This window comes from Erythranthe guttata, chromosome 12 (assembly GCF_056151865.1).
Source record: "Erythranthe guttata isolate IM_541 chromosome 12, IM_541, whole genome shotgun sequence".
Lineage (NCBI taxonomy): Eukaryota > Viridiplantae > Streptophyta > Magnoliopsida > Lamiales > Phrymaceae > Erythranthe > Erythranthe guttata.
The window spans coordinates 14,412,547-14,426,962 of record NC_142544.1 but is presented as its reverse complement, the minus strand read 5'-3'; the positions used below and the strand labels follow the sequence as shown (position 1 = coordinate 14,426,962).

Sequence of the window (14,416 nt, the reverse complement as noted above, 5' to 3'; positions counted from 1 at the left end):
AAATCCCATCAAAAAAGTATAGATGGGCAGAATTATCTCATAATAAATAAATACATAGCCACAGTTGGACGACTTTATCCTTATTCCTTAATCTTAAAATACCAAGTTGCACAAGTGTCTTTTTTTATTAAAACTAAAAACTCTACAATCAAGATCGAGTGATATAGAGCCCGCTCGATTAAACTTATTTTAAACAACTTATAAATTATTACGTCTGATAAATTGTTTTAAGAGCCCATAAACTATTATTGAATATTTTTAGTACTCGTTACAAGATCCTAAACAATAAAATGGTGTAGGGTTACATTTGAAAAAATATCTTATTAGCTTTCATCAACTTAATTTTTGGATTTTTAAAATTTTATAAGCTGTTAAATATCTTATAAGTTTTTTTAATAGTTTAGCCTAACATCCTCTCAATTCGATTCCACTTACAAATAGTTTATAGAAGAAAACAAAATTTGCTTACACATCTGGCATAGTTTGAAAACTATTCACAAAATTGAATTTATTATTCAATGCACAAATTGAACACTAATTGTTAAAGCGGTTGTAGTATAAGTTGTCAATTTTATATTGTTATTATTATTATTATTTTCTCGTATAGGTCTTAAAACGTAATTTTACAACTCATCGAAACAATTCGAACCGCATGCACACATTCAAATATATTATTAAGTAAACTGTAAAAGTTGTCAATTAATCGATTGAGTTCAACTTTTAATAACTCAATTAATTACAATATGATTTTTTTTTTTTTTTTTTTTTACAATTAATAACTCAACTTTGCATTACATAACTCCAACTCCCCAAGTGGGGATTTGTGGATTTTGTTACTAGGTTTTTCTATCATTATTTATGCATTCTAGTATATTTGTCTATTAAAAATAAAATACCATGCATAATTTCTATATTTAAGGAGTTTTAATAATGATATCATTGTTATGTTATTTTATAGAAAATTAGTGACAAATCCCTCACCAAGTGTCGCTATTTTAAGAACATGACAAACACTAATTTAGGTTCCGACTAAAGTCCAATATTTAGATTTAATTTGAGCTAAGTTCTCGCGGTGTTATTTTGTCAATTTACCCTTATAAGGAGCCAATTGATTTCACTCAGTTAAGTTAACTGATTCAATTTTCTCAAAAAAAAAAAAAAGTTAACTGATTCAATTATCTCTGTCACTCTCTATATCCGCACTTCCTTTCGAGTCAATTGATTCAAATCACTCGAGTCAATTGAATTGAAAATAAAAGGGGGCAGATTCAACGATGTATTTAACATTTCAGAAGGTGAGAGACTTATTCACTAACAAAACTACGAGGCGTTTCAGTAAATATAAAATCAACAAATTACGATATTACCCTCCACACCTAATTTTTGATTTTGACAATTGACTTTTAGCATGCAAAAAGGTTGACTAAGTAAATAGTCTATGGAATCTAAATCTAACTTTAACCCCCTCTCATCACACACTATTTCTGACCAATAGCATCTCCAAACATTCAATTATCAGATTTAATTAATGAAATAATATTAAATAAATCACCATGCTGACCAATAGCTGAAGAGGCAGTGACACTAATCTTTTTATTTTATTTTATTAATTAATTTATTATTTTTTTTAATTTTGAAAAGGCATTGACACTAACTAATACAAGGATCAGATTACATACATGTACTATTATTTCACTTTCATTACATGAAATAATGAAATCCCTGTGAAAGATAAGTTTTGAAACACACTGTATATTTGCCATAAAGAAAAAAAGATGGCGGATTTTATACACAAGTATTTATGTGCATGTACATACACCAAAAAATAAAAAGTCTGTGTGTGTGTGCGTGAGAGAGAGAGAGAGAGAGAGAGAGAGAGAGAGAGAGAGAGAGAGAGAGAGAGAGAGAGAGAGAGAGAGAGAGAGAGAGAGAATATAGATGAATATTTTAATGTTGTTGAGGAGAGGTAGTGAAAGGTATGCTGCCGGGGAAGAGAGAGAAACAGCAGTTTTTATTGTTGTTGGTGAAGAAACAGAGAGAAATTATGGTTATGGAGATTCGAGCTTCCGCCATTGCTAGAAAAAGAGATTTCTCTGTGCTTTTTCTTTTCCTACTCTTCTTTCTCATCCTCTTCATCCTTTAAATTATATTTCCTTAGCCAAACTCCATAACTGAAACAAACCCACCATTCTTTTCATCTGGGTTCTATATTTCAGGAGCTTTCTTGATTTTAACCTTGTTGCTGGTGGAATTTTTTTTTTTTTTTTTCATTTTTAATTGATTTGGGTTTTACTGTTTGATTATAGGGAAACTAATTTGATCTAGGTTTTCTGGGTTTTTGGATGTGAACTCTGGATCTCGTGTTGCGTTTGTGAGAGAAAGAACCAATCTTGGATTGACCTAATTTTTAGGGGTTTTTAATTTGGAAGGGTGTTTTTTTTAATTGTTTCAAGAATTTAGAACAACCCTTTTTACTGTTTGCTGTTGTGTGATTGATTATTCATTCCAATCTTTCCATCATTGATTATTCAACATTGGGGGTGTAATTGTAAATATCGTCTGGATTTTATTTTTGTGAATTCTTGGGAAGTAAAGTTTCCTTCTGTTTCTTTGGTGGTATACATACATACTCCTCTGATTTTTAAGGGGAACAAGGAAATTAAAAATAAAAAAAATAATAAAAAAAATTACACTACCCCAAGGTTATAGGGATCATAAACCCACCATTTTTATTGTGGGTTTTGATAGAAGTAGCGTAAATTATATCGATTTTCGGCCGTTATGTGTTGCAAAATATTGGTGGTGGTTTATGGGAATGTATGATTCTTCGCTTCTGTATTTCATACAGAAGGTCAGATCTTTGATACCTTGTGGTAATAGTGATTCGGATTCGATACTCCGTTTATTTGAGACGATGGAAAACACGTGCTGCCATTGCAAGAGCAGCATGTTAAAATCCGACATCAAATACCACTGTCAAAACTGCGCAAGTCTGTTGTGCAGGAACTGTATTCAAGCACTTGCATCTTTTGACGAGTCGATTCTTACGGTCAAATCTTGCAAATTCTGTTTCGAACTGAGTCCGCTGAGTAAAAGCGGTCAAAGATATAATAGTGGTAAAGTCCATCCTTCCGAGTCTCCTAGACAAAGCCCGGAACCTCCGTCACCGAGTTTTAGTGGTGATTCTCCACTGTCGCTTCGTTGCTCAACAATCAGGTGACCATCATCCCGTCTTGTTTATTACAATTATGCCACTAGGTGAAATTTTTTATTTGTTGTTACGATACATGTATATCTCGATTGCACCGTTCGAATTGTTTTTCTTCATGTAGATATTGTCTCTCTCGTTGATCTTGAAATTAAGCGATATTTTGAGCTCGTGTTTTATTAATTGGTTTCTTCGATTATTGAAAATACTCCCTTCGTTCCATATTTTCTGTCACTTTAGATAATTGTTTTTGTTCCATATTATCTGTCATTTTAAAAAAAATCCAATAGTGTTTTATTAATTGGTTTCTTCGATTATTGAAAATACTCCCTTCGTTCCATATTTTCTGTCACTTTAGATAATTGTTTTTGTTCCATATTATCTGTCATTTTAAAAAAAATCCAATACTGCATCAATTACATAATTTCCAATTATACCCTTACTAACTCTTTCCAACACTCTCTTCTGCCTTAGTAATTGCAACTCATTTCTTATGTAGACAAGGGTATTTTAGTCTAAGAATTTCTAAAACAAAGCCACATTTACTGAGATTTTTAAAATTTGTCAAAGGTGAAAAACGACAATGAAAGTGTAATGGAGGGAGAGTCTTTGAAGAAGTAATTCTTTATTAATATATTTGTATCTTTATCACGATTGTTAATGTAGGAGCGACGAAGAAGAGGGAGAGAATTCGACGAGTCACTTCTTGAGCACCCCATATGAATACTTCCGTGACGATTCCGACGTAGATTCAATTAGTGCTAAAAATGAATTTTACACTTTGGATAACGAGCAGGCTGTTTTAGAAAGCCCTGCCGGTAATAAAGAGACACCTCCACAACAAACATTGGATTTCGAAGCCAACGGTACTCTGATCTGGTTTCCTCCTCCGGCCGATGATATCAGCGATGAGGTGGAAAACGGATTGTTCACGTACGCTGACGAGGACGATGATGTCGGAGAATCGGGTGACGTGTTCTTGCCTAGTGCTGCCGGTATTGACGATGCCTTGTTTTCAGACAGGGATAAGCAGAAGAGTCGTGATGACGTGGAACCTTGGAGAGGTGCTGTGGAGGGTCACTTTCGAGCTCTCGTGTCGCAGATTTTGCAAGGGCAGGGTGTAATTTCTGACCAAGATAACGGGGCCCACGATTGGCTCGATATAGTGACAGCTATCGCATGGCAATCTGCAAAATTTGTAAAGCCCGATACGAGTGGAGGTGGTAGCATGGATCCGTGTGACTATTTGAAGGTCAAATGTGTAGCTTCCGGAGTTCCTAAGGAGAGGTAAATATCATGTTTGTTTATTTATTTATTTTTTCATCTTCTTATTTATACGAAGATGATTTTTTTTGTTTTGTTGCGTCTTTGAATGGGAGTTACTTAATTTCGTTTCAATTTTAGTTTATCGTTAGTGTTTCGATTTTAAATGTGACTTTGATCCCTTTACGGTCTGAATTTGGCAAAATTCAAAGAGTGATCAAATTATAGTCCTTTGAGTTGGTTTTCTAATCCATCTTGAATCAGCTAAATTGGATGTCGAGTGCGAAAGTTATGCATGAATGAACAAACATGCCCTAAAACCCACAATAAATCTAATTCAAACGTGATTTTGACCGTTTTACGGTCCGAATTCGGGAAAACTCAAAACATCAAGATTATAGCCCTTTGAATTGGGTTTCTAGTCCAACTTGAATCAGCTAATTTGGTGATTAAATGAGACGGTACCGGTAAAATTGAAACAACATTTTGCATTTCAGAAATCGAAAACATTTATTTCTATATTGGTTTATTTTACTTGTTGTTGTTGGTGTATCCGAGAGTGTAAGTTTTTGTTTCCTCTTATGCAGCAAACTTATAAAAGGAATAGTTTGTACAAAGAACATAAAACACAAACGAATGACGTCCCAATACAAAAACGCTCGGCTACTTCTCTTAGGAGGAGCACTCGAATACCAAAGAGTTCCCAATCAGCTAGAATCTTTCGAGACATTGCTACAACAGGTTTCGATATTAAATTTTCTTATTTATTTTCATTTCCTTTTTTCCTCACAATTACGATCACCAACATCGCTCGTGATTTACGAACCAGGAAAATGATTATCTGAAGACGATAGTTTCGAGGATAGAGGGCCATCGCCCAAATGTACTTCTCGTGGAGAAAAGTGTGTCTTCGTTTGCGTTAGAGCATCTCCTAGAAAAAGAAATCTCGTTAGTTCTAAATGTTAAAAGACCGTTGTTGGAAAGGATCGCTAGGTGTAGCGGTGCTAGTGTAACCCCAACGACCAATCATATATCGACAGCAAGGTTGGGTCACTGCGAGCTATTCCACTTGGAGAAAGTTTCGGAAGAACACGAGCCGCCAAATCAATTCAACAAAAAACCGTCGAAAACGTTGATGTTTTTCCAAGGTTGTCCAAGGCGTTTAGGCTGCACGGTACTTCTACTTTTAAACTCTCTGCAATATAATTTTTTATTTTTTTCGAGTCGTGTTATGTATATTGATTGCAGTAGTGTTTATAATTTTCCGTGCCTTGATAAAAAAACAAATTTGTGTAGATTGTACTGCGGGGCTCGAGTCGAGAGGAGCTCAAAAAGGTGAAACAGGTGGTCCAGTATGCTGTCTTTGCAGCGTATCATTTATCGCTCGAGACCTCGTTTCTTTCGGACGAGGGCGCCACGCTTCCTAAATACTCGTCAACCAAATCGTCGACCGATCTTGCGTTGGATCTTGGACTAAACGAATCCCTATCCGAACTCGATTACGAAGACGAAGACATTTCTTCCCCGAACGAATTTACGTACAGAGAAGCGCTGTACGAGGCATGCGACGAGAATTTAGCATTGAAAAACGCGACGGAACCGCAAAATCACGAAGTAGAATCTCCGTTAAAATTCGACGATACTCCACACAGCATATTAGTCTCTTTCTCGAGCCACTGCGTGACGAATGGAACCGTATGCGAGCGGTCGCGCCTCATTCGGTTAAAATTCTACGGCCCTTCTGATAAGCCACTCGGAAGATATCTCAGAGACGATTTATTTAATCAGGTAACTAACTAATTAACCTATTTTTACAATCTTTTTTTTTTTGTTTTTTTTTTTATGCTGATGAAAATTTTGTATGGGCAGTCGAATCAATGTCGTTCGTGTAAGGAATCGGCTGAAGCCCATGTGATGTGTTACACACACCAGCATGCGAATGTTACGATAAACGTAAAAAGACTACCGTCGGTTAAGCTTCCCGGCGAGCAGGATGGCAAAATATGGATGTGGCACAGATGCCTTAAGTGTGAATATATAGAGGGGGTCCCACAAGCCAATCGAAGAGTTATTATGTCCGATTCTGCATGGGGACTTTCTTTCGGCAAATTTCTCGAACTTAGTTTTTCTAATCATTCGACTGGCAACCGTGTTGCCAGCTGTGGCCATTCGCTTCAAAGGGACTGCCTCAGATTTTACGGGTGTGTGTCACCGTATTCCACTTGAATCAATTTTTATATTGTTTTTTCTTTTTTTTTTTTTTCGGTTTTGTAGATAACGATTTTATTCTTTTTTCGACAGTTGTGGCAGTATGGTTGCTTTCTTCAGATATTCTACTATTAATGTCCTTTCTGTCCGTTTGCCCCCGTCGATTCTTGAATTCGGTGGCACTGGCGAACAAATGTGGATAAGAAGAGAAGCGTACGAGGTTCTCATATATTTTATTAAATTATAAAAAAAAAAAGATTTTTTTTTTTTTCTAATTTTCTTTTCGTTTGGAATAAATCTTTGAAAAACCATCCATCCTAATAATTTCTCTCGTTCGTGTCATCATTGTCTTAGCTTTCAAGCAAAGCAAGAGATTTGCATGCAGAGATATCAGATTTTCTCGAGGAATTTAAAGCGAAAAGCTTATCCGCTATGGATGAATTTTCCGATGCAAGCGAATTACACCGACATGTTTTGGAGCTAGACGACATCCTTTTCGAAGAAAAGAGTTATTACCAAGTAAGTAACAATATTATTGCACAGTTAATAATTAAAATTCATGATTTTTAGTAAGTTTATTATCTGACTTCCTCTTGATTTATATTCTCGACAGAACATGCTCCAAATAGCCGACGAAAATATCAGAGAACAAGATCAAGCAGCCTTGGACATTCTTGAAATTAACCGTTTAAGGCACTCTCTTGTAATAAGCTCACAAGTTTGGGATCGCCGAATATATTCGCTGGACTCCCTCCTCAAGAGAAGCTCCAGTCTCAACGACGTTGCCTCTCTTGCTAGATCGAAGGAATATTCCGACACGTATTTCAAAGATTCCACCACCGACGTCCTTGGTAGTGAAGATAGCATTTTCGAGTACGCGAAACCAGAGGATTATTCCTCCAACGAAAACTACGTCGATGAAAACACCGCACCGTTGGAACGGCTTCCGTCGGCAGCATCGATCCTTTCGGACAAGATAGATTCTGCATGGTCCGGTGCTGACGTGGCACCACCGAACGTTGACCCCGCCGAAACAACAACACCGCCCTCGTTCGCACGAATAAGTCATACAAGACCGAATATGGCGCCGACTAGGGTGTATTCGTTCGATTCTGCCCAGAGGCTCCAAGAAAGAATGAGCAAAGGGCTCCCACCTTCGTCTCTCTACTTGTCCACCCTTCGATCTTTTCACGCTTCGGGAGATTACAGGTCCATGGTAAGGGATCCTGTGGCGCACGTACAGAGGACTTTTTCTCAAGGATCGCTTCGTGAATCCGAAAGGCTAAACCTTTCTCCCTCTTCGTTTATCTCTTCCGCGACTTCTCTTTTGCCCGATGGAGCGAGATTGATGGTCCCACAAAACGATGTAGTTCTCACCGTTTTCGATAAAGAGCCGACCAGCATAATATCTTACGCACTTAGCTCCAAAAAATACGAAGATTGGATTTCCGATCGGCCAAACGGGCCTATCAGAAAGGTGAATTCGCTAGCCTCTAATCTTTCGACATGGCATTCATTTGGTTCAATGGATTTGGACTACATAAACTACACCAGAAGCTATACCTCCGAAGAAGCTACGGATCACAGTAGTAATAGTTCTCCTCATGTTCGAATTTCTTTCGAGGACGAATCTTCGAATTTAGCGACGAAAGTGAAATTTTCCGTCACTTGTTATTACGCGAAGAGATTCGATTCTCTTAGGGGGGAGTGTTGTCCGGGTGAAGTGGATTTTATTCGTTCGTTGAGCCGTTGTAGGAGATGGAGCGCCCAAGGCGGCAAGAGTAATGTTTATTTCGCAAAGTCGTTCGACGAACGGTTTGTGATTAAACAGGTGACGAAAACGGAGTTGGACTCGTTTGAAGAATTTGCACCTGAATATTTTAAGTATTTGACGGATGCTCTTAGCTCGGGAAGTCCGACTTCACTTGCAAAAGTTCTTGGCATATATCAGGTGCAAATAACACAACTCTTTATCTTCTTCTTCTTTCGGGATTGTACATTTTAGGGTTTAGTCCATTGGGCACCCGTGTTTTCATTTTATTAACTAAAACACCCTAAAAATTCACTTTTTATGATTAGTAGGGGTGAAAAATTCCGATTATTTTTGGAAGCGTAAAACCAATTCCGTTCAAACTACAAAATTGGAAATTGGACTATCGAATGAAAAAAATTAGTTCCAAAATCAGAAATTTTCGGACGAAATTCGAAAAATTCCAATTTTTAGTCACCTTAAATATAAAATACAGAATAATATTGATATTATAATCGTAACTTTCGAAAGTAAATAAAAAAATTCAGAATTAATTAAGGAAACTATATGGATTGGAAATTGGAATCTCATATATATTCCAATTCTGATCTTAGAAGGTTTCAGAAAAATCGAAAATCAAAATGAATTTTTTACGATAATTAACTTCAAAATTTGATGTGTTTGATGAATTGTATAGGTTACGGTGAAACACATGAGAGGCGGGAAGGAAGTGAAGATGGATTTGATGGTGATGGAGAATCTTTTCTTCGGAAGAAGCATTTCTAAAGTGTACGACCTAAAGGGGTCCGTAAGATCCCGTTACAATTCCGACACAACGGGTGCTAACAAAGTTCTCTTAGACACAAATCTATTGGAAACACTCCGTACGAATCCTATCTTCCTTGGAAGCAAAGCCAAGAGAATCCTCGAGCGAGCCGTTTGGAATGACACCTCATTTTTAGCCGTAAGCTAAAATTTTTTAATCAATATTATTATGCATGGTTTAGAAAATGAACGATTTTTATGCTCGTTTCTTTGTGTTTGTTTTTGGGTAGTCGGTGGATGTGATGGATTACTCGTTGCTAGTGGGAGTGGATGAAGAGAGAAAGGAAATGGTGATCGGGATAATAGATTTTATGAGACAATATACATGGGACAAGCATTTGGAGACGTGGGTGAAAGCGTCGGGAATACTCGGTGGACCGAAGAATGCTTCTCCGACTATTGTTTCACCCAAACAGTACAAGAAAAGATTTAGGAAAGCAATGACAACTTACTTTCTTACAGTACCAGATCAATGGTCTTCTAATTAGCAAACAGAACCTTATGCTTTTTTTTTTTTTTTTTTAATTGACTCCATAAATGAGGTGTACAAAAGTAGTGTAAATAGAGGCCCTGCAAATATTATTATTATTATTTTATTTTTAGTTTTTTTGGTATGAATGATGATAATAAGAATAAGAAACTTCCTCTCTTGAAAGTGGCATTTATATTAATTTCAATTTGCAGGTTTTTAATTTATGTTGTATTAATATAGTAGAAAAATCCCGACTCACGAGTCCACTTTATTACTTGTTAAAGTACGTGCACATGTGTACGTGAAAAATCAACATATATATATATATATATATATATATATATATATATATATATATATATATATATATATATATATATATTGCTGCGACTTTTTTTCTAATTACTTTCACACCAAATCTCGACTAGCACAGTCGTAATCAACTATCACTACATCCTTTTTATTTGTTATCGTTATTTTCATCTCCTATTTTTCTGTCTATTTTCTCTAATTCATCTTTGCTTCATTTATTTAATGATCAATTTCATATTATGACCTTAAATTTATATATTTTTTTGGAATGGGTTTGTATTAATAATTTTGTATACATTTCCGTGCATCGCATGGGGGAAAATGATAGTATATTATATAAGTCTACATTACTTAATTGTCTTTAGATTAAAAAGAAAAAAGAAAAAAGAAAAGTACTTAAACAAGTGCAATAGGCGGGTCCATCTTTAGTATTTGAAAAATGATGTAATTTTTGTCCTTTTATTTTATTTTATGTATTTAATAAGTCAAATATATAGTTTCAAAATGTTGAAGGCATTTCTCACCTAATCATGGAAAAGAAGCACTGCGTAATATTGTATACATTTATGAGATGTGAATACAAGATTTTAAGCCATGCCATTCATACTCTTGCACAGTCGATGTATTATTCAGTCTGACCTAATTAATTAATGTAATTAATTACTAATTACGACGAATTCTACCGAATTGCCATTGTTTTTCAATCTACAACGACCATATGATAATTATAATTAATTAGGCAAGAGAGACATATAAAACATCGTTATCGAATATATATGATTGAATGTGGAAGTGTAACAATTTAATCTCCAGGATTTTTTTTTTTTTTTAATTTAATGTACATTCAAATGATAAATTACTTACTAGTAAAACTATGTCTCTAATATGATTGAGTTATTATATATTTATGATTGTTGGGTATATATAGTGCAATAATTTTGACGTGTTTAGCTACTTATTGTAAAAAAAAATGGCACTAAATTAGTGGTTTAGCATATGCAAATTTCATGAAAGTAGTACTAATTTCATTTTGAGAACAAATTTTGTGAGTCTGGCTAGGGTTGGGACTGAGTTGGTTCGGTCAATTACCGGCCTAAAAATCGACTCCTCCAACAAACTAATTTTGCTCAAATTTGAAAATCATTGCCGACCCAATCTTTGTGGATCTGCTGATGGTTGGCAACCGAATATTTGGTTCCGAAATGGTCGGTTGATTGGTTTACCGGTCGCCACCTATTTCACTTGAAAATATCCAAAATTTGGAGTAAAAATATGCACATTCTCCTTAGTGGCACATCACCATCATTATTCATCCGTTAAAAATAATTACTAGCAATTCCACAAAAAAATATAATTTTGAAATTCAAACTAATTCCAAACATGCGCATTCTGAAATTCTAATGGAGGAGGTGTGTTAACTTTTCTTTTCTTTGGTAATATTTATTCTTTAATTAAAAATACTATTTATTTTGATAATTTCAATAACCACTTCAAAAAACCACACCCTTTATTTTAAATTTTTTTAATAAAATTTTCGTAACATAGTTGATTGACCGATCAATATATAGATGAGTTGGTTAAAATTTTCGACCCGATCTAATAGATCGTTAAAAGATTAAAATCCGTCTAGAATTGTGGTCAGTAATGAGTTGGTTGCTGGATTGAAAGTCGAAACCAACCAACCCCAACCCAAATCTTTGCACTACATTGGAAGTATAATTAATTTTCAAATTGTGGTCCAAAGATATTTTCTTAGCAAAATTCAAAGAATTAGTAATATGGCCAAATTCTAAATTTTCAGGAATAATGTCACATGTTATGCTGTCATGTACAGTGGAAATTGTCTTGGACCAAATCAATTTAAAATTTAAAGAAAAATTAGCAAAAAGTAGATACATAACAGTACTACAAAACATTAATACATTGACTTTGAGAATTACAAGTGTCTAATAATTAATGACACATAATAATGCTTGTACTAACTAACTACTTCTTTAATTGTTTTTTGTTTTTTTTTTTTTATATATGTGAAATTTTAAAGATAGCTTTAATTATATGAACACTAAAATATGAGGAGTGGGAAGTCAAAATATATCAGGAAAATGAATTGACTTGAACATAGTTTAGATGTAAAATAGGTGGTAGTAGTTAGCTCCAATTGAATATAAATGTATTTGTTTTTAGAGGATTGTAAATGTTATTTACTTATTTGATTAATTTATCAATTATGTCAATTTCAAATTATTGAAATTAACTGACTTTCAATGCAATGGTTGTGATTTGTAGAGTTAATAAATATTCAATCGATCAACATCACTAATAATTTAAACTTTTAGTTTAAACTAGTAATTCACCCGTGCGATGCACGGGGATCAATTCTAAGTTCAAATTTTTTTAATGGCTAAAACTCGTCGATGATGTAAATCAAACACCTTTGCGAATGAAAAGAGGATTTTAATGCGATGCATGGGGGTAATATAAAAAATGAAAATATTTTTTAGATAAAATAATTGAACGAAAACCTTGAATAGTTGACATATAATACGGTATAATCTATTTTTTTTCTAAATAATATCAATGTCATTTAATTGAAGTACCGAGATAAACAAAATAAATGATAAAGAAAATATAAAATACGAAAAACTGTGAAATGAAAATAAGATACATTATCTGACCCATACAGTCGGATCCTTAACAGAAAACTTAATTATCAAAGTAGTGTATTACAACACATGCATTGATATTGCCTATAACTCATCCAATACCTTGCGAGTAACATGCACATTTTTCATTGTTCAAATGCAATATGTGATACACATTACTGAAACATAAATTACCTGAAAGTGTAAGAAATAAATACAATTATTACCAAATTACATTGATTTAGAAAAAAAAAAAAAAAAAAAAACTTCAATGGAGTCGACAATAAAATCAGCATAAACTACAAATAAACTTAACACGACAATAGTTATACATATAAATAATACAAATAATAAATGTGTATCTGAATCACAATATACAACATTTGATGTACATTCATATTCCCTAAAAAACTTCCTTGTAAACAACATTGCAAGTAATATTAGTCGCCTATTCCGGTTGGATAACAAAAAGGAAAAATACTAATACTATACTAATACTAATAGTAATACTAATACTAATACTTAGGGCTGTGCGTTGGTTGGTTTGGTTAAAAATCAGTCATAAAACCAACCCAACCCATCGAACCAACTTTGGTAAATATTGGAAACCGTTATCGATCCAATTTACATGGGTTGGGTGATGGTTGAAAACCAATTTAATGGGTTGGTTGGTGGTTTGGTTGATGGGTTATCCATCTAAATATTTTTAATTTTTTTTTTAATATTTTATTACTTGTTACAACGATATATCTTTTATAAATTAAATGCAACTAGCTCAACGATATTCAAATAAAAGATTCAAAACATTACGGTCATATATATTGCAATTAAACATAAATAGTTCAACAAATAATAATCGTCCAAATATTTAGACTATATGTCTTAAAATTAAAATAGTTCAAATTAGATAATTAGTTAGATTTATTGCTTTTAGGATTTTGGTCAATATTAGACAATTTAATAAATGTGATATAAAATAGAAATTTGAAATTAAAAGTATTAAATATTTTAATTAAAATTAATAACTAATAAATTAATGAATAAAGTTGGTTGGCCGATATTAACCAACTAACCAACTTTTTAGCATATTAGAAACCATTATCGATCCAACTATACATGGGTTGGTTGACATTATCGACTCAACTTAAATGGGTCGGTTGATGGTTGATTAACCATCACAAATTGTGGGTCGAAAATGGGTTGGTTGGTGGTTAAAACCGATCCATGCACAGCCCTACTAATACTCATACTGATATTCACACCGATACTAATATTGATACTACTACTAATATTAATATTGATAATTATACTGATATTGATACTACTACTGATACTAATAATGATACTAATACTGATACAATATACTTATACTCATACTAACACTGATACTGATATGATGTTGATGTTAATACTAATACTAATATTGATACTTGTACTAATACTAATATTAATATTGATACATACATTCATATTAATACTCATACTTATATTGATATTAATATTAATATTAATACTAATAATGATACTAATATTAGAACTGAAACTAATACTGATATTGATAGTGATATTGCTATTGATATTGATACTAATACTAATAATCATACATATACTCATACTGATACTAATATTGATACGCATACTGATACATTGATACTCATACTCATACTGATATTTATACTTATACTTATACTGATACTCAAATTGATATTGATGTTAATATTGATACTGTTACTGAT

General features: G+C 33.6%; 1 protein-coding gene across 1 annotated transcript; it reads left to right on the top strand.

Moving 5' to 3' along the window:
* Positions 1–1,838: 1,838 nt before the first annotated feature.
* On the top strand, positions 1,839–9,909 carry LOC105948599 (putative 1-phosphatidylinositol-3-phosphate 5-kinase FAB1C). The gene is given in 12 exon segments (XM_012971817.2): positions 1,839–3,216; positions 3,875–4,495; positions 5,059–5,212; positions 5,301–5,645; positions 5,768–6,259; positions 6,341–6,672; positions 6,773–6,899; positions 7,034–7,198; positions 7,293–8,630; positions 9,127–9,393; positions 9,485–9,625; positions 9,627–9,909. Coding segments are annotated over 12 exon segments (4,461 nt in total). The 5' UTR covers positions 1,839–2,809; the 3' UTR covers positions 9,699–9,909.
* Positions 9,910–14,416: the final 4,507 nt, after the last annotated feature.